The following is a 26,442-nucleotide window of genomic DNA, read 5'->3' as shown; positions in this document are numbered from 1 at the left end:
TATCTTCAGTGGAGAGATTTTTCTTGCTACTTGAATTGGCAAATTTTGTCCTTCTCCACAGTGGTTAAAAAATTCTTCATCTAGTCCAACAATATCCCAGTTTCCAGTTTATTGTATTAAAACTGCTAATAATTGGAAAAAAAGATTGTTTCAGCTGTAAGAACCAGCAAATTTAATTCCAGTCCATCATTAAAATCTGCATGTGTTTGCAGCCATTGCTTTATAATTTAATCTAATCAGTGTAAAATAAAATTACTCTGGCTAGTGCATATACACATTTTTCATCCCTCAAATAAATTGATGATAGTTTCAGGTTTTGTTTCCATATATTATTTTTAAAAGAGCGTTGCAGAAGTTGCGAAGTCAAATAATCAAAAAGTTGGAATTGACGTAGTTTTGCTGGTTTACTTCTTCCTCCCGGCCACACACATTACAATACAGTCCTTAAGTATATAGCCATGTGCTGCTATTTATCACAGATATGTTGTTTCATCTAGTGTTTAAAGTGGGTGAGCATAAGATGCAAAACTCTTCAGTGTTTTTCATTCCCATTTTTGTTTAAAATATAATTTGTGCCTGCCCTAGGTCTAATGTGTTGTTTCAGACCCTCCTGTGATCAACCCTTTGATTTGTTCTGTATCCCATCTGCATCTGTTTGGATGCCCGGTAATGGAGTAACTGAGAAGCCATTCTTGAGATAAACAGCATTGTGTAATACTTATTCAAAGCAGAGATCCCATTGATTTTGGTGGCCACTACGAATGCTCAGAACTTCAAATTAAATCATTAGTGTGTCTAGTCAGCACCCTAACGTCAGGGATTCACGAGCCCGATTGTTGGCTTAAATGACTTGTCTGGGGTTACACTGGGGCTTTGTTGGAGAGAGAAATCGTGTTCGCAGAGCAACTTTTAGTTACTTAACTGAGGCATCCTTCCCTTCTCTGTATTCTCTCTCCATTCACTAAATACCTTTCAACTTCTAAAACAAATTAAATAATATTCCTGTAAGAAACAGGTTGTCTTCACTGCACAGTTCTGGTTGATCTTCAGTGTGTTGATCTACTGGTGTTCAGTAAGACACAGGTCCTATGGGAAAAAGAGGATTAGAGAATGGCGTATGATGGAGAGAGGAGGGCTGTGTTAAGGGTACACAGTCACCTACAACTGGATCCCCATGTACTTCGGGAGTTCATGGGAAGAACAAGCTTCATGCCCCAAGGATTACAGGAGCTGTTGTGATAGTGCCATGCAGAGATGCAAGAGGAGGATTTCTTTTTGCCCTTTATGTACTCACAGAGGTGTTGGAAAATTATGAGCTCATTTATTGGCAAAAAAAAAAAAGTGTAAGCATTGCATAGCAGAAATGGCTTTTGCATCATGGATTGTGTGCTGGTGCCTCCTTTTTAATTCATTTTTTGTATCCATCAGAACAAATCCAAGTGGCTGAATTCCCGTGAGGGCTTTCACCACACCTTGAAGTCCATGAAGTTACAAAAGAGTATCTTCTCCTTTAAGCAAAAGTGGTGGTGTTTCCATGAGAATAGCAGCAAAGAAAGCGAGCAAATAGCCCTCTTTGTAATAAGTAGCTTTCAAATACATGGAAGCTGAAGTTTGCACAAGGCAGAAAGCCTGCTCCTTGTAGATTACCACTTGGTGCTCTGCCAAATAGGATAGTGGAACTGTTGATGGATAAAAGACAAACATGGAACTTCACAAGCCCATTTTTAGAGTCTCTTTCACAGCAGGATCTACACTTCGAAACCTAGGCAGTAGACAGTTATGCAAGTTGTCATAACTGAACTACCGCAATTTACAGTTTGAGCAGCTGACCTGAATTTGCTGACAAATAAATTCTGGGAAAAAATGAGTGAGTTGAAAGATTTAAAACATAAGTGTTCAAATCGCTTTTACTCAGTTTCATTTATTGTATTTTCAAATTTTAATGAACGTGCAAACTACTGTATTGAACACTGCTAAACGTACTGCATCTTAACAAACAGAGAGTATATTTGTTCTTTAATTTAGACCACTGCAAGAATTCTGCCTTCTGTGTGAAAGGCTTATCAACCAATGGAGCTGCAAATTGGTGCCAAATAGCTTGTTGTCCAGATGGTGTGCACTCTTAGTGTGCTCCCTTTCCATTGCTCAAGCACTTAGTATTCCTTTGTAGGTTATTTTGGTGTTTTTTCAATTGTGTGTTGCCAAATCAACTGTAAAATAAATGTATGAAGGTGTTGAGTTTTCAGTTCACAGTGCAATTTTAATGTTCCCTATTGATACCAGATTTGTTTGAGCTGGAAACCGAAGTCCCTGGTGTATTCTTATGACAGGTGCCTGAGTTTCTGTAATGCCTCCCTACCACTTCTGAAGTCTGACCTACCAGGACTGCCTCAGGGCTTAAGGATTACATTGCTGTCCTGGTTTGATCATTTGCCTCTTATCAGAGATCACCAGTATGAGAGGGGATCTCTGCAGCAAGGACAGCTGTCCTACAACAGCATAAATAAAACTTCATATGCTGTAGCCTTTGTTCCTTTGCAAACCTCTCACAAATCCCTGAAGGAGTGCATTTCCACGCTGTGCACTGGAAATGTTTTACTATTGAAAGATAGCTGGCTGTGGGACTTCACACTAGGGTTAAAAGTGGAAAAACATGTCTCCCAGTTACTATCCAGAAGAGAACAGCATTCTCATTGCTCATCAAAATCACAGGGTATGCAGAAAAAGTAGCAGCCAGTGGATATTTTTAGGGAGGCAGAACATCTCATGTACAGAATTGACAACATCAACCCAAATGAAATGAAAAAACAAAATCCAGACCAGAACGGTTAGTGTCTTGAAAACTTACCAGGCTGATTACTGGGAACTGTAGTGATCGCATCCTGAGTTAGTAATTCTTATTATGCAGATTGTTTAAATGCTCTAAAGCAGGGGTTTCCAAAGTGAAGCTGCGAAGCCCACACAAACTGCAAAACATTTATGTCCACAGAGGGATTTTTTAGTACTTTTCCTACAGTGAGTATAAAGTACTGCACTGCAGATGAATTTCATTATGTATCTCCAACTTAAGGGTGTTTCTCCATGAATAAAATACTAGGAACCACTGTTCAGCTGTCTTAGAGCACTTAGACTGTTTTTACAGACCTGAGTGGGAAGCAGTATACTGGCTTCATCCACTGTGTTCATTCAGTCAGATTTTTTGCTATCTTAGCTTTGGTAGATTGAACATGTACTGAATAAGGTGCACAGAGAGAAAATATTTATAGGATGCTGCCTGGTTGAAAAGCAAACTGTTCTAAATAGCATATTTCTGGTAAAGACAGATATAGAGTCTTCCCTTTTTGCTTTTCTCTACTGAAGAAAAATGGGACTGCAGAAGTATATTCAGGTTTTACATGCTGGAGCAAATATTCTTGAGGATATCGCCAGAGTCCTTCCAACTTCCGTGATCCGCTAAGTTACATTTCTGACAAGAGCAACAGTGGGAGAGTTCTCTTCATTGTGTATGGTACAGCAAGTACATTGACACCGCTTTCTGAATGGCGTCTTAAACTAACCACCAGTACCTATTCTTCTCACTCACTCTTTACCCCTTCTGTAAGAAGGGGTTCTGGTATTACTTTAATTGTCTTGCCTCAGTGTAGGGGAGTTGTCTCTGCGTAGCCTCCTGAGGTCCCTCCCTGACCAACGTTGCTGGGATTCTAAAAGATTTGAGCTCATATTTGACAGACTCAGAATCTCACTGCAAATTGGGAAGAGAATTGCTGGTGAGCATGTTTATTTTTGGATTAATGTTTTCACATTGTCATTACACTGTGATTCTTTTTAAAGTCATTTTACTTTTGATCTGAGAAAACTGACTAATTATGTGGCTGTGGAAGGTAGAGGCTGACAACAGCCTGTATAAGTTGTGATGAGTGGATGTGATGCTGTAGCTGAAAAACCCAGGCAGCATGCATTAGGTCACTGCAAGTAACAGAGCGGCACGGTAGTTTGATATTTCCGCAAGTGCATTTGACATCACCTAGTCTTTATTCTGATGAAATGACTGTTGTGTGTTCTCATAAATGTCTTGAGTGTCAGGCAGCACATTTAGAACAGATCAGAAGTTCTGTACCAGTTTAAATGTGGTCACTGGTTTTCTCACACCAGCACAGTTAAAACTGGACAGTCTTTTCCCCCTTGCTTTCTGACAGTGTAAGTGCATTCAGACACCTGTGCTACCATGACAGGACAGCTTCTGGGACTCGAGCCTTTGTTACCTGGCACAGCACAGCCCAGCCATCCCTTCTCCACAGTGCTTGGGCCTAGCTAGACCAGAGTCATGAGGCATGCTGATATGCTTTTGTTCTGTGCCCAGCTGTGTTGTCTCGGAAAAATAAAAAATGCCATACTGTTTACAGTGTCCCATTTCCTTAGTTGATACCATGTTATGAATCACTAGAATCTTTTGTTTCATCTTAAATATGTGAAATATTTTGTATAAATTTTAGGAGTGGTCCTTAATCATTTCTCACAAAACTTACTGGTTAGCATTGCATTGATGACCTCTGTCTAGTCCTCATGCTGAATGATGCTCAATGTGTTAGCAAACAAAACAGACAAAAGGAAAATGAGATCTAAAAAGATGTGAACAAACATCTGCAGAGTTCTCATCTCCTGAATAATAAGCATGATTCTACTATATTCCTTCCTTAGTATTCTTTGTGTATTTGTCATCCCTTGCTGTGCTACATCTAATTTACAACCTAATCCCTACCAGAAAAAGAACTTGCAATTTTTATTTGCCTAGGTACTACACACACACAGTTTAAATGTTGAAATGTTTAAATAATGGGAAAGAAATGGAGTGGGTAAAGATAGGAGTCTCTCCCTGCTACATATCCCAACTAGCAATTCACCCCTCCTTCTCCATTCTTTCGTTAATCATGAGTTAATTGCATGACAATTCTAAAATGAATGAAGCAAAAAAACTAAGAACAAGAAGGAAGCTTATAAACTCACTGTAATTTGCAACTGAGTTGAGATGTGTTAATAAGTGCGACCCCAGTTTATTAATTAATTTGCATTATCACTTAGCCTTGTGTTTCTGTTAAGACTTTGTTCCCCTGGATTTTAATTTTGAATGTTTCCTAAATAAAACATTTATGGCGATAGATAATTTTGTTTGGAACATCAGCTCAATGAAGCTGATGAATAAATGCATCTTGAATTTCCCTAAGCAAACTGAATTCAGATTAGGGATATTTACTGGGTTTTTTTTTTTCACTGTGTCTTTTCTCCTGTGTGTTTGTTCTGCTGAAAGTGTTGAGTAAGTAGGTAAGTATTAGGTATGATTAGCTCACATATCCTTCCAGAGGGTAGGTTCATTGATTTAGCTTTATTTGAATCGCTAGTGTATAGTGGCAAACCATTGTTTGATTTTTAGAGGTAATGTTGCTAATACAGCAAATTAGTCAACATCCCTCATAGTTTAGATGGGTAAAGCAAAATGTAATTGATCATTGCCTCTTAACTGATATGAGTTGTCCTCTCTCATAATGTAACTCTTTCCACGTTTTGACTCCCTGTGTTTCTAATTATATCACTTCTTACTGGCCTGTCACTAAGCAATTTTTGAAATGTCATAGTGCATCTACAATTCCTGACCATTATGGCTTTGTGCTAGAACCTCAATTAATTCTGAAAATCAAATTCCTGTTCTTTTTGTCAACCTGCAGCTATTGTAAAAAATTTCATTCTCTTTCTAGACCCTTTATACTCATCACAGTTTCTTGCACAGTGTGTGACTATGAAATACTCCTAGCCCTTCTATTTGTGGTGATAACCATGAAAATATTAACAACATTTCAAGCCTCATAAAATTGTTTACCTGCATGTGCAGACAGCCTGAAACAACATCTGTAGCTAGTCTGATTGAGATAAAAAAGGCAATTCAGAGTTCCTTGGATCCCACTCACTTTCCAAGCCTTCTGTTAGGGATTTTCCCAGAGTTCTGCATATTTGCCACAAAATATGTGTTTTGTCACACTTCTTAAATGTTGTTTCCTGGTTACATGTCCTACTAGAAAATACTGCAGTAGTCTCTTACTCTCTGAGTTTGCTTTCCTGGAGAAATATTGAGGTTACATTACATTCTGAAAAGGCAATCTTACTACCTAGGACATAAAAATGTTGTTTAGGGCGTGCAAGGAACTTCATCTGTGTCCTGTAGCAACTGAAGAGAAGAGAGGGAATAAAGTGGAATTAGTTATTAGTTCTCTCAGCCTCCTTTAATTCTGAGAAACTGAGAGAGAAGAAGAGATATATGGCAGACAAAAATTATATAGCATATATCAGGTTGGGACATTTAATTTGTAGATTTTTGACCTACAAGCATCTATGGGTACTTTAGCCAGTCAGAATGTGATTAAAAATTCAAAAGGACTCTATTTCTGATCATACAGATATTACTGAAGGGTGCACATTAAGTAAAAAAAGCATAATAGAAGTACTGCAACTTTTTAATCAGATTATCTATGGCAGAGAGGCTCTGAACATATACAAATATATATCCTTCCTCAGTTGAAGGACTGGGGCATTCTGACACTTCAAAAAATTGCTATATTAATGTTGCTTTACTGAAGGAATATTCACTTTATCTTCCATAAGAAATAATGGAATATATCCCTGTGCAAGATTACCTGTTTCTTTCATTCCACTAATGTATTCGAGCAGTTCATAAGTAATTAGAATGTGGGAATGAAAGAGTAAATTGCTGGAGTCTTCCCTAAACCTGTGGCAGTTGTACAGTGGTGTGTACATACATCTTTCCAGGCATTCCAGAAACAGGAATTTGTTCTCGTTGACCTCACCCACACTGAATACTTGCTGCCAACTAAAATCATTTCAGCAAGATGCAGCATGTAAAGTGGTTTTAACAATCTTACTTTGAACTGGAACAGTAATTCCATTTCTGATTACTCCAACACTGCAAAACTCAGCAGAAATTTCAAAGCCTATCAATTAAAGTGCTTTCCAATCAGGGACATTGTTGAGTATATCCCTTTTCCTCCTGATGCAGTAAAATTCAGCCTGCCTGCATTACCTCTGTGTTCTGGTTACTTTAATTTCTTCTTTAAAAAGAGAATACTATTTCAAGTATAGAAGAAAACTCTGCAACCATATTTAGCAGGATTCTTTGAGAATTACAGAGGATAGTATTACAAAAGTTAAAATCTACCAGTGTTAGGCTGAAGCTAGGGACATAACATCAGCAGATTGTGCTGCCTGTATAGTTCTTTTACTCTCTATTTAGCCTGAGAACATTTTAAGGAACATCAAGTCCTCAGCTGTTTTCATTCATCATCACTTCCATACAAGCCTACTCAGGAGTTAGCGTAAAGACTTTATTCTGCAGCGTAGAAAATATACCCTTAGGAATTGCTCCTTCCTCACCTCTGCATGTAGCATGCACAGAGTTTAGATGTCACAGTGGTCTTGATCATCCGTTTTACAGGTTTCCCTGAGAGAAGTGGATGCATCGTACAAGGCAGCCTGAGCAGGCAGACAAAGAGCAAACCAAGGTCCACTGGGTTTCCCTGGTCAGCAGGAGCAAGAAGCCAGGACTCCGGGGTACCATGCAGAGCATGCCGGCTCTGCCGCTTGAGCAGAGCTCCCCTGTACTGGGCCTTGGTCCCCAAGCAAATATTTGCTCCATTGAACTGGCACATTTGCTGCATTGCAGTGATGTCAGAAAGATTACTTCATGGGAAGGAATTATTCTAGATTATCAGTTTGTTTAGCTAAAATCAGAACTGAGACTTAAGAGGGAAAGCCTGTATGGCAGTAGCTAAGTCAGAAACCAAGCAGTTCCCGCCTTCTGGGTTTTATGTATGCTGCCAGCAAATGTTTGACTGCAGCATTTCAGGGCGTATCCAGGCTGGCTGTATTCTCAGCACCTCACAGGAATAGGGATGATGGGCTACGCTAATGGAATAACTGATCGTGCTTTGCCATTTTTAGTGCTTGAATAAAGTAGGCAAAAATATACACATACTCTCTCTTAAGCAGTATCATTATTCGCACCTAGTACTATTGTGTTTTTCTGCCTTAGCTTTCCCCATAAAATAAGAAACAGGCTACAGTAAGTGTCTGTACCATGTGAAGAACTCAGAGATCTAGCTGTTTCCTCTCAACAAGTAATATGTTAATGTGATAAGTCTATTTTATTTTCTTCAAAGCTTCTTGTCATGATATCTGTAATTTCAGTAATCCTGCCATTCTGTGCAACAGAACAATTTTTCAAGTAATTAACATTAGACTGACAAGTGGGTTGAAGAGTACTCGTAGGCTAGAACAAGAAAATTATTCCAGCCTGCTTCCATGAGCTTCTTCCTTCGTTCAGAATGTGTGATGGTTTTTTATTGCCATTTTTCACCAACTTCCTTATATTCTTGATTTTGTTGTAGTGTTTCAGCAAAAGACCACTCGAATGCCCAGTGACAACAACAGGATGTACTGCGATGCCAGGAAGCCCGGTACAGAATTTAATTTAGCTCTTTAACTGCCTTGATGCTTTTCAGTGGAACTAGTAGAGATTTGCTGTGACTTGATTTTGACTGATTTAGCATCTATTTTCCCATATGTGATTTATATCCTTAATGGTATTGCAGCATTAGGAGAACAGATTAAAGAAAGAAAAATAAAAGTTACAGTCTTGTGGGAAAGATTTGTAGAGTCAGAGTTACTTTACACTTTTCTGTTTCCTTTCTCCATTGTGATTAAAACCAAGAAAAGGAAGGACAGGAGGGCTCAGCCGTGCACTAATTCCAGCCATGGAAAGACAGCAGTGTGGGGAGCAACAGTTCTTTCCTGGGTACCCCAAGATCCTTGTGAAATGAATTACTTGTGGCAGTCCAGTTGTTACTTGACTTGTAGCACATCAAAATGTTGCTGCCATAAACTCCATTAATGGTACCCTGAAATAATGAACAATATTGTGTACAAAATGAATGAACACTGAGTGAAGATTTTTCTTCCCTCTTCTGTTAACAAGTAGCAGGATGGGATTAAAGCACATAGAGCAGCACATAATCACCTATTTATTTCTGCAGTGGGGAACTGCAGTCTCCAGTGCTACTGACATTACTTTTCATGAATGCTAAGCCACTTGGGAAAAGAATACAGGACATTCTAGATCTTACTATGTTGGGATATTGGTAGCATACCTCTGCAAACCAACCTAGTGGCCTTCAGTGATGGAGTGACTACATCAGTGGACAAGGGAAGAGCTATGGATGTCATCTATCTGGACTTCTGTAAGACCTTTGACACAGTCCCCCACAACATCCTTCTCTCTACATTGGAGAGATATGGATTTGACGGGTGGACTGTTTGGTGCATGAGGAATTGGTTGGATGGTCGCATCCAGAAAGTAGTGGTCAACAGCTCAATGTCCACATGGAGGTTGGTGACAAGTGGTGTCCCTCAGGGGGTCCAGACCAGGTCTTGCACCAGGGTCAGGGCAACCTCCGGTATCAATACAAACTGGGGGATGAAGGGATTGAGAGCAGCCCTGAGGAGAAGGACTTGAGGGTGCTGGTGGATGAAGAAGCTGGACATGAGCCAGCAATGTGCACTCACAGCCCAGAAAGCCAACCACATCCTGGGCTGCATCAAAAGAAGTGTGGCCAGCAGGTCAGGGGAGGCGATTGCGCCCTTCTGCTCTGCTCTGGTGAGACCCCACCTGGAGTGCTGCGTTCAGCTCTGGGGTCCTCAGCACAGGAAAGACATGGACTTGTTGGACCGGGTCCCGAGGAGGGCCACAAAAATGATCAGAGGGCTGGAACACCTCTTCTATAAGGAAAGGCTGAGAGAGTTGGGATTGCTCAGCCTGGAGAAGGGAAGGCTCCGGGGAGACCTTATAGCAGCCTTTCAGTACTTACAGGGGGCCTATAAGAAAGGTGGGGACAAACTTTTTGGTAGGGCCTGTTGCAATAGGACAAGGGGTAATGGTTTGAAACTAAAAGAGGGTAGATTTAGGTTAGATATAAGGAAGAAATTTTTTACAATGAGGATGGTGAAACACTAGAACAGGTTGCCCAGGGAAGTGGTAGGTGCCCCGTCCCTGGAAACATTCAAGGTCAGCTAAGATGGGGCTTTGAGCAACCTGATCTAGTTGAAGATGTCCCTGCTCATTGCAGAGCTGGGTGGGGGTTGGGGTAGATGACCTTTAAAGATCCCTTCCAACCCAAACCATTCTGTGATAAAAACAGAGTAGTTTTTGTGGGTCTGAGGAAATACACACACCCACGCGCCCACCCCTTTTGCTGATATGAAGAATGCAGTTTTACCTAAACAGGTCTGATCTCCAAATAATCTTATCAGATGCAAGGCATTAGGGTCATTACTCTGTCAAAATAGAAACAATTAGCTGAGATGCAAGAGAGTAGAGTTTCATGCCTAATATGTGCTAGTATGATCAAACGGAGGGAGTGGGAGAAGCCACAGTAGCTGGTTTTTTCACTTCCTTAGTATATTTTCCTTTGCACAGCCCTTCCTCACTTAAAATAAAGATTGGTGCATAACACAGCAGAAAAAACCTGACCCAAATCATACTTGTGTTGTAAACTTTTATCCTGGCTGCATTCTCCGTGCAGTGAAACAGGTGTTTTTTGGCACTTTTGCAACAGCCTCATACAGGGCTAGGAGAGCCCTGTTTCATGGCTGCTCATGTGTTCTGGATCGGCCATTTCAGTATCAGTATCCTGGCAATACGCTGTGGTGCTACACCTCCCTGGACTAAGCTGTCAATCTGGTAATGTCTTTAATGTCTGGTAATGTCTGCTTTCTGGTAATGTCTCCCTGTCATTTCCCTTCAGTTGTGCACCTGTATCATAATCTCTAGGACGACTAGGTTGTAATGTTTTCTTGTCACTGCAATGTATTTAATAATTTGGGGGGAGGAAATCATGGGAAATTTAAAAATGTTTTCTGACCAAATTTCAGCCCCAGCTTTTGAGAAATGGAATGTGTGAAGTTACAGAAGGAAGGGGGGGGGGGGGGAGGCACTGTGGATATTTTTTGTCTTAACATAGCAACAATTTCCTTTAAAATGTCAGTACTATAGCTTTAGCACTAGAAGGAAATTCTTGTATGAACTGACACTAATGGAGAATCCATGGATCAGGGCAATAGTAATGAATGAAATGCTTAGGATGCTGCTCTGCTGCCAAAGAATAATGGTAGAATCTTCATTGATTTGTTGCATTTCTCTCATTGAAAGAAAAACAACAAACAGAAAGAAGAAAAGGGAGGGGGGAGCCACCCTAAAGTTGGCATGTTTTTATTGATGTCAGATTATAAAGATCACTGCTTACCTGCCTTTGTTGAAAAAAGTGTTTGCATCATAAAGGGAAAGGAATGAAATGGGTTAATAATATTTTCTACCTTTATCTTTCTGCATTTTGTAGCAGCACACAGAGGCCACACTGACACTGTTACCGATAGCACTGTGAAACACAACATCCCTGCTGAACAGGAAGAACTCATCCACTTGCAGGAACAGGTGAAAAAGGGGGCAATTTCTGTGGATGAAGCCCTTGAGAGATTTAAACAGTGGCAGAATGAAAAACAGAGACTACAGTCCACTCAACAGGTATGAGTCTGAAATATATGTTTCTTGACGGGAACGTTGATCAGAAGTTCCAAAAACAAACTCTTGTATTTTGGCTCCTACCTGTGAGGTCAAAAATAAGAGTCAGGATTTATATGCCCATCAGCTACCAAGGAACTTGCTGCTTATGGTTGTGAATCTTCTAGATACCCGTTTCCACTGTTGTTTGATTACTTGAGAGGCTTCTCGAATTTATTTTGCCTAACTTCAGGTGCTGTTGCATTTGGTTAAAATCCTGAGTTAACTATGTTCATCTTTTAAGCCTTTTGTCCTGAATGCTAGGTGATGCTTAGGTCTATGCATCTTTTATGAAACCACAAACACAAACCTTCTACAGCTGAATAAACCAAATGTGCTATTGAACAGTGTCAGCTAACAGGAACATAACTATATCAAGCATACGTTGTTAATATATATTGACTTACATCAAGCTTTACACCCATCAGAAAGTGCTGAATCTACTTAGTGAAATTCACAATTGTTAGCAGTGCTCTTCAGCTCCTTTATATTCAATGTATGGAGTAAATTGAGGTGCACAAAAGCAGGATTTACAAAAGCCCACACACTGAGCCACTGAGTCACTGAAAGAACAGCATCAAAGCTAGAAGCTAAGGAGAAAGGCACGGTGAGGAGGTTTGTTAATTACTTCTAACAGGACAGCTGGAGGAAGAGGTTATGCCCTCATTTTATACGAGGTCATGCATTAACAAAAATATTTTCATGTTGCCCTTTAAGTGCATTTAGTAGAAAGAGGAAAACCAAAGTTAGTCTGCTACTCTACAGAGTGGGAGAGCTATCAGATGCTCAAGAAGAGATTAAATGCTCTTTGTGTTTGCATTTACTGAAGAAATAGTATGAGCTTTCTCATCACAGTGAAACACTTAATAGCAAAAGTGCAAGGGCTCAGAAGGGTTTAGGAGCCCAGTTCCCAGGCTGGGCGCCAGCAGCACAGCACTAGCTGTTCGGCAGCACTGCGAGAGTGCGGTGGATGCCCCCTTCCCAATCTGTCTGCGGCCAAGCACGCAGATGGGAATTGCTGGTATTGCTTTATCAGTCAGGGGAATTACTTGTGGAGGAAGATGATCTAATCTGTGCAAAGGCAGCAGCACTAAGTCATAAGCCTGTATTTCAAGCAGGATTTACCTGGCCTGTTTTCACTGCTTCAGGGAAAAAGCTACTTTCTAGTGGTGGTTTATACCCTGCATTGCATGTGTGACTCTTCTCTGGTTTTGTACTACAGAAAAGTCTTTCACTGTTACCCCAACATGAACATAATATATTTATTTACTTCATGGTATCACTGCAGCTGTCTGGTCTTCAGTGGGATTTTTGAGGAAAAATTGCTTGTCCCAAGCAAAAAATAAACTCCCAAGCCTCTGTAATCTAATGCCAGAATCAATATAACTTACTGATAGGGAAAAACTCCACAAGACTCCTAGGTATAAATGTTAAAATTAGCATCTACTTATAGTACATCATAGACATTTGTCAGTCTTTTAAAATTATTTTTCTGGAGAGAGAGAAGCTTGATGTTCAGAATGTTAAAAAATCCAGCTTTTTATAGTTATTCATTATTTCTACAGTAAACTTCTGTCACTGATTTCTGCTGCTGGTTTTATGCTTGTTTTTTACTTAAAGGAAAAAGTGCACCACCTTAGAGACACCACTATCGGAAACAGACTAGAAAAGGGAAATCTGAGTGGTAAGCTGTACTTTCTCTGCCTTTCAGAACACTGAAACCTTGAACTGTAAGTATACTGCAAAAGGCTGATCCAAAACATAAGCAGACTTTTGGATAGGACATTGAATTTGTAATGAGTATTTTCTGTATCTGACCACATTTAAGTTATTTTAGTGTCATCAGGCCTTCAGCAGGGTCAGATTTCATCCCAAAGATGAGCTCACTGAGAGTTAATGGGGCAGAAAATTTATCAAGTCTTTGTGGCTCAGCTTTTTTGTAGCCCATTTCCTACTGCTTCATCACAATTAGGGTAGATGATTTCTTTAGAACAATTTACTTGATGACTTCAATATTTTATTTGTAAATTAGCTATCAATTTGCACTTGCAAATTCTTGATGAACTTTCCATTGCTACAGCAGTTTAGTATTGTGAGTCATTAATAAAAGCTGTACCATTGGCCATTTAAGATGCTTTTTTTCCCTTTGTGATTGAATGTCATCTGCAGCAGTATAAATCACCTGCATTTGCTGCAAATTATTTTCTCTTGTTGTCATGAAAAGATTGTATTAGGTAGTATTGACTTTAGGCCTAGGATTTCTGTAAACTTCAGTACATACATGTTCTTGGAAGGGAAATTTAGTATTTCTTTTTCACATTGGACTTAGTACTATTTGTGTATCACTATTTAAAATTATCACCTAAATGTGTTATTTCCTTACTGCATGAGAGAAGAATAATCCACAGTACTGCTTTCATTATTCTGTTAGATGGTGGTGTATTTATATGGACTTGTGAGATACTGTAATTAAGGGAAATTGTTGCTGGCCCAGTGGCAGAGTTGCAGTCCAGACTATTTATATTTCAGCTTTACTATCTTCTGTGGTTGGTAGGGGTGCAGCATCCTGAGCACATGAACAGGCTCAGTCCATAAGCCTTCAAAAGGCGCTCGGAGCCTGAGGGCCTGGGATCACTGCATTTGTTCCTGCAATCTGTTGTCTATAGGCAAGGCAAAGCTCATGATGACATGAGGGTGATTCTTGCAAAGTATTTGTCTGTAGGGTTTTCTTTTAAGACCGCATCAGTCCTGCCTCTGTAGCTGTCCTTTCTCTCCAGAGTTCAGTTATTGAATCACAGCAGCAGAAATGTCGTATCAACACCAGCATTGTAAATTTTGTGAAATTATCCAGTAAGTCAGATAATGATCACTATGTTCCCTTCTGATCCTAACCTCTTTGCCCTCTGTGATGCATATAAATCAGCAGCTTTGCACTGTAGAAATACAACGGGAAGAGTCATTATGGAAGCTCCTGTCTTGTCCAGCAGTGCACTTTATTATCAAAGATCTAAATTCTTGAAAATAAGAACTTCTAAAAGAGGGAACTCCCTCTCCAGCTGGAGGCGTATTGATGGCAAGAGTAAAGAAGGATCTCAGAAGACCAATACCTAAGTCCAAACATAAATAAATTGCCTGAAACAAAAATGACAATCACGTTCTTTTCTCTTTTGTAGTTCCTAAGGAAAGCGGACCAGAGAGCATTCATTTTAGAGACTTTTTGTTCCACGTGCCATTTAATAAAGCGGTATGTATGAATGTTAGCAGTTCCCAGATTTGTTTAATGAATTCTAGTTTTTACATCTGTATACAGACTCTCCATCTGTACCTCTAAAAACATGGGCCTCCCTCTCCAGATTCCATGTTTGAAATCAGGATTTGGATAGTCTTTTGCATAGACGGGTTTTGAAGACTTGATTGAGGATTTAGAGAGATCACATCAGAAGCCTGTTAGAAAAGGAATTTGATTTTATTTTAATGAGAAAAGAAAATATCTCCTATAAATTAGTATGGAACATAATTTTTAGTTTCTTGATAAGTTTGATCTTGCTTCCACTGTAGTGAAATTTATTAATAAGAGTGGCACTCAGTTCAGCATCAAATGTTATAATGGAAGACTATCTCAAAGTTTGTTGTCTCCTTTTGCAACCATTTAATATAGGACTGAATAACACCCCCCAAAAAAATCAACTGCAAAGCAAAAAGTTCCTTCACTCTTGGAGTGAAATATCCACAAAAACCGATTTTAAGAACAACTAAGTAAAGACTAAGCATGTAGAATGTTCATTTGCAGAAAGTACAGGCACAGACAAGGATTTATCTGATTACTATATAATATACATATGGTCTTGCCCATAGACATGGGTAATATCTTTTTTCCAAGAAGGGAAGTAAGATATTAGCCAACAGAACAACAACAAAAATACCTTTAATAAAATTTCATGGAAATACATAAATGATCTGGGGACAAAAGCTCCCTTTTGAAATCTGACTGGCCCAGATTTTTTTAAGGTATTTAAGGTTTTCCTTGGCATCTTTCCCGACACCACCAAAGTACTGAACTAGGAGGAGTCTATTGCCTATGGGAAACTTTATCTATAAGTGAGGCTCATACACTATTTGGAAAGCTGCCTTGCCAAGCATGAAATACTACAGCGTAGGAGACAAGGAAGAATGGAGAGAACAACAGAATTGAAACAGTTGAACTGATGAGGTATGTCTTGGCATTTGAAGCCCTCAGCCATAGGTCTCCTCTGGGACACTTTACCAAATCAGGACAGCCAGGATGTGCCCACAGCAAGGTAGACGCGTGCTGCTCTCACAGTAAGATACCGTGCTCTCATGCTAAGGTGGATGTGTGCTGCTGCTGTAGGGTCCCGCAAGGCATGAGCATACAAATATGGTTAGACCTCAGCTTGCTCTGTGGTAACTGATTCCTTGCCTATACCCTTAAGCATAAGATAAGGCTTGAGAGTCTTGGGTTTGTGCGTGTCCACTAACAGAATGAATGGCAGCAGCTTAGACAACATTTATGTAAGGATGACTAGACCAGTTTCCTTTAAAGTCTTAAAAGATAATGCAGCTTTCGCATACATTCCATGTCCATACTTTCTAGCACATAGGAATTTTTAAAAAACCTGCATGATACCTATCCTACATCTTTGGACATTTGAATTACCTACGTGAATCTCATTTAGCTGTTTCTGAAAATGAGATTTCAAAATCTGCCTTCTATGGCAGTTACATGATGGCACCTTATGTGCCACATCCCACAGATTTAGTCATCCAGCATCTAAAAATAAGTGCAAGATTGCAGAAACTACATAAGACGGTTTGAATTGCTTGTAGTTAGTTATCCCCTCATAGCTAATGTCTGTAGAACCTTGAACTTGGTCTTTAGGGATACAGCTAGTATAGTATAAGATTCCTCATCAAAACCAGGAATGACTGATACTCTGTTCTCCACTCTGGGTGTAATAGGAACCAAGTAGTAGGTGTCACTGCTTCATTGCTAGGTAATGAGCAAGATAGAGGCCACAGAAGAAAACTAACTCAGATGGACTTCAGAAGACCAATACTGCATTAAGCAAATGTTAAGTTTGACTATTATTATTTCAATGCCAGCAACTTACATAATAGTTTTAAATGAAGGTAGGTCTTGGGAAACATGTCAGATGCTTAGTAGTCCTCCAGTGACAAATATACCCGTGGGGCAAATGAGCAATTCAGTCTTTGCATCTGTTCCAGTCTTGGGATCCTTGGTAAGACTGGCAAGGTAGGTGGCCTGCTGTGGAAAGGTCAAAAGCTTTTTCCACAGGGAAATGTGGAAAACCATTTATTTCTTAGCTGTTAAAATTAGTAAGTACTTACTTACACTGAAATTGGCCCTCGTATCCAAGAAGGACAACTTTACTCTATGTTGCTATAGACTGTTTAATACTGACTCAGTCCTGTAAGGCACTGTAAACAGTCAGGTCATCCACTGCAGTAAAGACATCCTCCACAGAATTTCTTCTGCCAGATTTTGATTTACAGATTTGTAGATGCCTATGACAGTAAAGCAGGTCTGGTTTAATTAAGTTTGCTCAACCAGCTGCCAAAGACCAAATCTCTTCCTCAGCACTATGCACCTTTCACAAACTGGCAGGTTATTGATTACGTTTGCTACCCTAAATGTCTGGCTTCATTCCTCAACCCCCATCAGTCCCTTGTTTTTAGTCCAAGTTGCTAACAGATTGCTTATTCATCAGTTGATGCCACTCCAGCTTGCAGGTAGTGTCTAAGTAGAGTTCCCTGAAAACTAAAAAAACAGCGCTTAATTTTGAGCACATTAACCAATTTCCATTGTCTCTGTTCATCTTCCTATTGACCTAAGACAGACCCTAATTTTGACATTTGGATCCATGGGAACTCAAACTTCTTCACTCAGCCCAGTTAGCAAAGTTGAAATAACTTGGGATCCTGAGGCACATACAAGCTTTTGCATGTGTGGAGAGTTAGGAAGTCACAGAAAAGATTTTTTTTTTTTCTTCATGACTTCAACAGTATGCATTTCAATCAGGACCTCTAGTCTTGAAAATACTTACTTGTTGGTAGTTTACAATAGAATCATAGAATCATTTAGGTTGGAAAAGACCTTCAGGATCATCGAGTCCAACCATCATCCGTGCCCCCTAAACCATGTTCTGGAGTACCCCATCTACTCGCTTTTTGAATACCTCCAGGGATGGTGACTCAACCACTTCCCTGGGCAGCCTATTCCAATGCCTGACAACCCTCTCAGTAAAGAAATTTTTCCTAATATCTAACCTAAATCTCCCTTGCCGCAACTTGTGAAGCTACATCTTTAGCCTGGCTTATTTGCAGTTTCTTAAGTATTTTGTAGCTCCACATGATGCTCAAATTTAAAATGAAGAAAATAACAAAAATCAGTTTCCTGCCCATTTGTCACCAAATCAGGTCCTCATGAGGCAAGGCCACAGTCAAACTGTTGACTGGAGGAGTTCACCAAGGCAACTGAATAGCCATGTACCCCTCAGCCTCTCCTAATTGCTACCAACACAGACCAGCCATGCTGTTAGAAGTAAGATCTGTACAAAACCCACCTCATGGCATTCTCCCACACAAGAGGTGCCTATTTTTGTGGATGTCTCTTGGTCCCCTACTCCCAAGGACATGTGTTGTATCACATTTGAAGTAAAACACATAAAAAGTGATTCATCCTAGGTGTGTATTTTGTGAATTATTCAACTTTCAAAGACATTCTGCACTGGCCTAATTTATCATTGATATACATTACTTTCATTAATTGCATCTGTTTCTTTTTAGTCTCCAACTAAGAACCCAACAGACAAGGAACAGATACCTAATTAACAGAGGTAAGAGCATGTATATGAACACACACACACAGACATTATTTGTCGTGGAAACTAACGCTTGTGGAAGTACTTTCCATCAGAGTTTATTTGTGTAACAATAGAACAGAAGTGCATCTTAGAGGTCCGATTTTACAAGATAAACCATAATCATCATACATTCTGGTTTATACTAGAACTTGGTTTTTGTCAGTTGTCAACCTATTCTTGTCACTTCAGGGCAGATTTGCAAGCAGTTAGACACTTACCTGACTTGTGGGTGCAGTTGAAAAGAGTTCCCATTAGTTATTGCAACTAATTGAGCTTATGCAACTAAAAGCTGTGTTAGAGTGTAGTCCTACATACTGATTGCACATGTAGTATCAAATATATCAAATATCAAAAAAAAGTTGAAAGGTGTAGATGCAAGGATGTGTCCAGAAATGCTGATTAAACAAGAGACCAATGGTCACTTAAGTGCTGGAAAACTTACAGGTGATGATACTGTCTCCACAAACAGCAGAATTTTCTGATGTTTTTGTTAGTGATTGTGAGTTTCTTGGTTTGGGGCATCTAATGAGGTCTTTAATAGTTGGGGGTTTTAATTACTATTTGCTACCTGTGTACTTCCATGTATATCATAGTTTTAAAACTGTATGTCTACCTTTCAATGAAACTTGATCATTAGGCTTACTGCTAGGAGATAAAAGTAAATAAATCTGTTTTACAGCGTTCATTGGGGGCACTGGGGGTCTGGTGGTTGGTTTTTGTGGTTTTTTTAATCAGTTCAGTTTTCAGCATCTGTGCTGAGAACAAACATACCAGGAACTGAACTTAGATCACCATCTAAGGTTGTAGACTTCACAAATTATTTTGCATTCATTTTGCGAATAGGGTACAGTGAAATAATCACCTGGAAAATTTCTTATTTTGCTACTTCCTCTGAAAATGAAGGAGTCATCCAACCTTTCTTATGCATGGAAGGATAACTGCCATTAAAAGTTTAAGGCCAAGAACAAGGATGTCTGCATTCTGTTAATATACGTGCAAATCTTTTTCTTGAGATCTTTAACAAAGTTCCAATCTCTTGGTTTCTTAGGCACTGAATTTCTTCAGTTTGTTGACCTCTGCAAGAATATTCTGTGCTGAACAGCTCCACAAGTCAGATTTTCTTCTTCAGTTTCCTTTCCTTCAGATGAGTTTAGGACCTGAAAGTTTCAAAATTAAAGTTTACCATTTTAGATATGAGTAGTGTTTGTAATTTTGCATTATTAGAGTTATAAAAGGGTTTAAATAATAATTGTTCACAGTAACAAAATTATACAGTTTGTTCCTGAAGACATGTAATTTTAAATGCTTTGTTAGATAAGTTACTTTATTCAATTTGCCTCTCCAACTTTTCCAAGTGTGGGGAATGACATGTTATATAGTTGTAGCATTATTTTTTGTGGCACTGAAAATGGATAATCTTCAGTGAGGTCTTTTCTGCCACCCTTCTCCCATGTAAAGGAGAAGGCAGTTGCTCCTTGCAAGAACTGTGTTTCCATGTCTCATTTCTGGAGCCAACTGCCCTCCTGCTCACTGGAGTACAGTGCCCACACCATAAAACAATAGGTACCTCCTCTGCTGCTGCTTATCCTCTAAATCACTTGTTCAGACCCCCATCCTCCAAAGTTCTCATAAGACCCAAAAAATTAGTCTTAGGGTGTGACCTGAAAATGAAAAATTATCACTCTTTCTTCAAGAGGTAGCTCAACTCCTACATGGGCTTTCCTAACAGAGCTGTTTCCTTGAGTGGAGCTGAAGTCACCTACACCAAATGGATAAAAAAGCTAAAATGTTAAAAGCTCTGAAGCTGGAGAAAACTATTATGAAAAACTTGGTAATAGCAGAAGTGCTTATAAATCGCAGATTGCTAATGTGAGATGAATCATTCGAGGGGGGAGGGGGAATTACCCCTGGGATCAGAATAGGTGATCTCTGTCACTTTTAGAAAATTGTTATGTGGGAGAGAGAAGGTGAATTAGATGTGGGAGAACTTGCAAAATACAATTTATCCAGCAGATTCAATCAATTCTGTTTGTGAATTATCCACAGCAAACTCCGAGGTTCTCCTCTTCTGCAAAGTATGGCCTCTCCATAGCTTTCTTGCTGTTTCCTGTCTACAGATTGGTTCAGAGGCCTTATAACACCATAGCACTAAATATACTCGTATTTGAAAAGCAAAGAGTTCATGTAGAGGCACATGTGCCACATGGCCCTGGCAAGATTAAAAAAAAACTTGGTGGTTTGGGCATTGGTTTTTTTCTTCTCTCTTTTACACCACTTTCAAGGAGATCATATTAACACTAAAAAACCAGAGTTTGAAAGGGAATATTCATTTAACCGCACGCACTGGAAAGCATGCATTTAAGGTGAAGTTCTAAAATCTTCTGAGAAACTAACTGCATATCTGAAGTTTATGCTTTCAGTACAAACCCAGCACAATGAAGGTTTGTTGGTTTTTGTTGTTGTTTGGGGGGGGGGGGGTTAAGATTCCAGTAGTCTTTCTAAAAGTAATTAAATACATGCAGTGGCGCACACAACAATACTGTGTATAACACTTAGGAGGACTGGACCTTTCTTGGGGGGGGGGTGGGGGGGAAGTGTGTCTGAAGATGGAATACTATTTTTTTTATGACTAACTGCAGGGAGATTTTTGAGTGTTTGCTTATTACAAAAAAATTGCAGATAAAACATTCAAAAACTACATTTCTATTGCTAATATTCCAACTCTCCAAACAGTCGAGCCTCCAACTCCAGTGCAAAGTTCTTAGCAATGTTGCTTGTGCCTCCCCATAGGTCATCACACTTCCCTTATGCAAGGAGGGGAAGAGAATAATGGAGTTGAGATCCAGCTGGTGGATCTGAAGGAGTAGACTGTGGTTTTGATTCTCTCATACTCACTTCAACAAATAGAGTTTGATCTTATTCTAAACAAACCTGATCAGTCTATTGAATAAGAGGCATTTTTCATTATTTCTTACAGGGCAATTCTTCAGTTGGCTGTGCATCAGTTTCCTCTGCTTGGCATCCCATGCGTCTCCAAGCTGCGTCCTGACAGCCTCAGGCTCCGGCGCATACTGCTGCGACATGGCTGCGTGATCATCGCTGTGCTTTCAGTGTCATGGAATCTCTCACCTGGGCCAACTCTGGCAGAAGTCCAGTATCACTAAAGCAAATTAATAAGACTTCTTGTAAAGTCAGCACTGAATTTTACATTTTTTTCTTTGCCACTTTTTTTTTTAATAAGGTGACAGCTGAGAATTTATACAAAGATATATTGCATGCTTTGGTTAATTATTTTTAAACTAATTTCAATTTTTCCATAATGCTTGATAGTTGTTTAAAACTAGATCTTATGCACAAGAGAGGAAGATCATTAAAAGTTATGAAGATTATGACATTATAATACATAAAATTTAGTTTTTACTTTTTGTTAAGACATTTTTGTATAAACTTTGTATATAAATTTGTCTTTCCTAGGAATAATAATTGTACTCCATCACTAGTTTAAATAATTGTACTCAAAGTAAAGCTAATTTCTAAAGTCAAACTATGTAAATCAGTACTAATTATTTACTAATGCATTAAAGTGATTACAAGAATTGGGTTTACAAGGAGATTGTGATTTGTTTAATAAGTTGCCTAAGGTAAGTGATATCCAGACCAAAACCAAAAGAATCTCTACTGCATTTACACAGCAAAAGTAAAGGAGTAAATATTGTTAACAGGTATAATGGTCTGCATTTCCACAGTGATATACTCCAAAATTTAAGTGAGCATGTGATGATACAGGAGTATGCAAGAAGACTTGCCCTATTTCATACCCAAAAAAGGAAAAAAAAAAAAAAATCTCGTATGCAACCTGCAGAGGGTATAAGAGAATATTTTAACTTTCAGATAAGTAGGAGCTTAAATAGACTTTCCGGGCCCTAATTATTTGAGCTTTGCACAAGCCGCCTTAAAAAGCAGGTAAACATGCTGTTAGCCAAAACTGCCTCCACAGAGATCTTAATCTTTACTAACCTCTTAGTTGCACATTATTCACAGACATCTTTAGGAACCCAAATTGTTCACAGCAAGCCTCCCCTCAACACTGCTGAGAGCTTGAATCTCTCCTTTGCATGTATTAAGAGAAACTTACACTTTAGTTAGGAAAAACTGAAAACTACTTATAATCAGAAACTCTTAAAAATAAATAAATGTTGCTCCTTAACTATATGTTAATGGGACACCCAAATTTGGAAGAGGGGAGTGGATTTGATGTTCAGACTTACGAGCCTTGAGGGTCATATTATTTTTCCAATTTCAAGTAATTATTGTGCCAAGAACCATTACAAATAAAAATAAGCCAAAAAGACAGTGTTGGGATTTTAAAATAATGACAGAATCTTGCAAGTTTGTATCCCACATACCGCTTTAGGCTAATTAAAATTCTATTTTAAATGGGTTGATTAAACATTTTCAGGAAATTATCTGTTCTCTGGGGAAAACCCCCATTTCTGTTAGAAACACTCCCACAAATACTGCAGATGTATTGCTATGAAGTCATAAATATTCAGTGACTGCTGTATTAGCATGGCAACATAGCTTTGTATTCCATAAAAAGGTTTCTCTTGAGCTATTGGAACCACAGCAAAAGCCTTGAAATACAGGTCTCCCAGGTCTGGAAATACAGCCAGTGTCTATGAACTGAGGGACATAAGACTGTCAGGCTTTATAGGAGAGAAGATGTGACATTTTAAGACTTATCTAGCCACAAGGAAGTGGAGTGGGGAGAATTACTTGGAAGTCTAAATGTGTAGAAGCTGTTATTTTCCCTTAAAAGATTCCCCACCCTTCCCCCAAAAAACATTTATATTCTTCTTATAAACCTAGCTAGTCAATGTATCCCATGGCAAGCATTCCTGAGGAGCCAACATATAAATTGAAAAGAGAATACAAATCATGAAAAGTTTGTTCATGTTGGTACCCGGTGTCCTTTCTGAAGTTTGTCACCTGTTTCTGTCACAGAGGAGCTGAAGGGACCTTCCTTGGGGGGCAGGGTCAGTCCTCCCAGACCTCCAGGCAGGATCCTGGTCCTCTCTGTGCTGCCAAGGGAGAGGCAGTGGCCCAGCGGCTCCTTTGCGCCAGCGAGAAGGCACCTGGGAAATGCAGAGATTTGAGGTCAATGGCAAGAAACTAACAAAACAGGAAATTTACGAAAATAGAGCACAGAAAGTTACATCAAGGAAACACTATGGGTTTCCTAGGGAAAAGAAAAAGAGTGCAAAAAAAGAATGGAACAACAGTGCCAAACACACAAACTAGAAGCCAGAGTGTAGCTCCCCTCAGGAAATAGAAAAAAGGCGTGCTCTGTCTATGTATGTACAAGTATTTGCATCTATAATACATGGTATGATACTCCACAACTTCCAGCCCAGGGTAGTTTAGACTTACCCGTAACAAAGCAGCTCTTGTTCTCTGCTTTTGCTGCTTCATTCAAGCACAGCTCTGAGCGTACCAAGTACAGTAGCGCCAGCGTTACAGGTTTCAGCAGCATCCAAGCGTAGCACCAGTTCCAGCTGGGACCGCAACCAGGGAATTCCCATTTGCTAAAAGTTGAAGGACAGAAGACACTATTGCCTTGTTACGGGGTAACAACAGCAAAGAGAATTTTAGAATTTTAAAGGCCAAATTCAAGCTCCAACAACTTTAGTGAGATGAAAAGGCAAAAAGCTTCAGTAATCCTTGAACAGGAAGGGTAGGAGAGGACAGGCAGAGGCATCTCTCGTATTTTTCCATCGGTGAAGCATTTCTTAGTAGGGAATTTTCATAAGCAAACTTTAGCCACTGAAGACACTGACAAATTTCAGGCTAGCCCTACCAGCCAACACATTCTCTTTTTTTTCCGTTTTTTAATCTCCCTACAATTTTCTAAGGCTGTGTCATTCTTTCAGGCAGCAAGTGCACCTGGTGTTTGACAGACACAATGTCTCACTGTTACACAATAGAAGTATAGTAACGGTAAATATTTAAACTAGCTAAAGCTGTCACTGAAGGAACTTTAATCTTGAGCCCTGATGTACAAAAAGGAACAGTATTTTTGGTTCCTGCAGCTGGGACAGCTACTTTTGCCGCTGTCACAGAAGTACAACTATCCTACAGAGTGCAGCATAGTCTCAAAAGGACGCAAGAAATCAATGGGGAAGACATGCAGTGTCACTTTAATGAAGAAATACTTTTGCTACGCTACAGATTCGATTGCCTTTATCATTCTGATCTTCAACCGAGGGTGGATTTGACACAAATAGTTTAATATCTCCTCTGACTCTGGTATTTTAATGTAGAACCAAAAAAAACCCACCGCACCAAAACCCTTTCAGAGTCTTACATGTCCTATATCTCAGATCAGTTGTCCGTGTACAAAATCTTTCTGACAAATTGTATGTAATCCATGACAATGTAATTTCTGTGGTATGAAATTCCACAATGGCTAAGCAACAAGTTGAGAACGGGGCTTTTGTTCATTTGCTTTTTGTTTACACACACGCAAACAGAATTCCCACCCACCCACTCACACTCTGAAGCAGCCAGCCAAGGCCCCAGAGGAGAAACGAAGGGATGGATGCTTCCCCCCGAAAAGGGAATTTCTGAATCTCAGTGTAGTTAGTTATGTACAAGCTACAAGTAAAATCATTATACTTCCACAAAAATAAAAGCACCTGTTCCCCACCCCTCTCATGTTCCATATTCACGCTGTTTTCTGCTGCAGGATTTCCATGTATTTCCCCAAGGTGTGCCACTGAACTTCAGACACGTTTATAAGCAGACATTCCGACGCAAAGGAAGTCCTGAAGTTTTGCTAACCATATGTCCACGGTACTAACAGGCAGCACCAGCAAGTGTCTGTTTAGCAGTGCATAAGTGACTAAGTAAATCACAAGAGCCTGAAAGCCTAGCTGTCACAAGATCCCTGTTGTAGATGCTCTAAAATATTATCTTCATTGTAAGCTAGGAGATTCACTAATTGACTGATCAGCAAAATAACACCACTCTACCCTTCCAGCTGCCAGTGTGTATTCTATTAAACTTCAACCGATAACCCGTTCAGAAATAAATATTTTAAACATGGTGATATCCAAGAGAAAGAAAACAATACAAAGAGACTCACAGTGACTGTAGCTATCAGCAAGCCAAAACTCATGTCGGGATGCTGTGGACGGCCTGGCTGATCTGCCACGAGAAGCCTCATTACAGGACAGGTTTCACTGGGTCATCAATGCTCAAGGATTGTCCACTTTTTGCAGAGGTAACTCACCATTCAGATGTAGCCTGTCATCCATGAGGGTGCAGTATGGCCTTGCTGGATGTTCACCCTATGAACAAGTACTTGTAGCATTTCAACAGCAGTGTAATATAAAGCAGAATGAGAATAAATCTAAAGTCCTGCTTTCATTTTATTAAGGAACTTATAATCCTTAATTATAACGTAAACGCAGGAACGTAAGTGATGCTGAAGATACATTTCAGTCTTGATAGGAAGCCTCTGCTGTGATAAGAGCAGGAGCAAAATGACAAGAGTTGTCCTGACAGTCCTTGAGGGGGTGTTAATAATGAAGGGGAGGCAGGACCATGTAGACTGACTGCTCATCCCCTTCATTTACTGCAACCAACATTAGTCCTGACAAACTTCAGCATTACCGAAATGCGACTCTGAAGTGAATCATTCCAGAAGCAGGGCCCAAAACAAGCCACCAACAAGCGAGGTGGAAGGACATACTCAAGTCTCATCCCACTCCAGACACGCTGGGCTGCAGTAACTGAAATTAAGAACTGCATCAAGAGAGCAGGGAAGAGTTTAATGGAGACAGAAAATGGTCCTGGGGAAGGGAC

General features: G+C 39.6%; 1 protein-coding gene and 1 long non-coding RNA gene across 2 annotated transcripts in view; one reads left to right on the top strand and one right to left on the bottom strand.

Moving 5' to 3' along the window:
• BANK1 (B cell scaffold protein with ankyrin repeats 1) overlaps window positions 1–21,712 on the top strand; it is a 162,316-nt gene extending 140,604 nt beyond the window's left edge. Inside the window, exons 12-17 of the mRNA XM_052775516.1 lie at window positions 8,451–8,519; window positions 11,454–11,638; window positions 13,295–13,358; window positions 14,848–14,918; window positions 18,500–18,549; window positions 21,554–21,712. Coding sequence (XP_052631476.1) covers window positions 8,451–8,519; window positions 11,454–11,638; window positions 13,295–13,358; window positions 14,848–14,918; window positions 18,500–18,544 — 434 coding nt within the window. The 3' untranslated portion in view covers window positions 18,545–18,549; window positions 21,554–21,712. The remainder of the gene's footprint in view (window positions 1–8,450; window positions 8,520–11,453; window positions 11,639–13,294; window positions 13,359–14,847; window positions 14,919–18,499; window positions 18,550–21,553) is intronic.
• Window positions 18,578–23,786, bottom strand: LOC128136267 (uncharacterized). Its single transcript, XR_008233310.1, has 3 exons — window positions 23,540–23,786; window positions 21,552–21,736; window positions 18,578–19,733 (listed from the first exon to the last, which is right to left on the bottom strand). It is a non-coding gene; the product is annotated as an uncharacterized LOC128136267 (long non-coding RNA).
• Window positions 23,787–26,442: the final 2,656 nt, after the last annotated feature.

This window comes from Harpia harpyja, chromosome 2, assembly GCF_026419915.1.
Source record: "Harpia harpyja isolate bHarHar1 chromosome 2, bHarHar1 primary haplotype, whole genome shotgun sequence".
Classification (NCBI taxonomy): domain Eukaryota; kingdom Metazoa; phylum Chordata; class Aves; order Accipitriformes; family Accipitridae; genus Harpia; species Harpia harpyja.
Note: the sequence above shows the minus strand (reverse complement) of the source record. Positions and strands in the feature narration are given on the sequence as shown.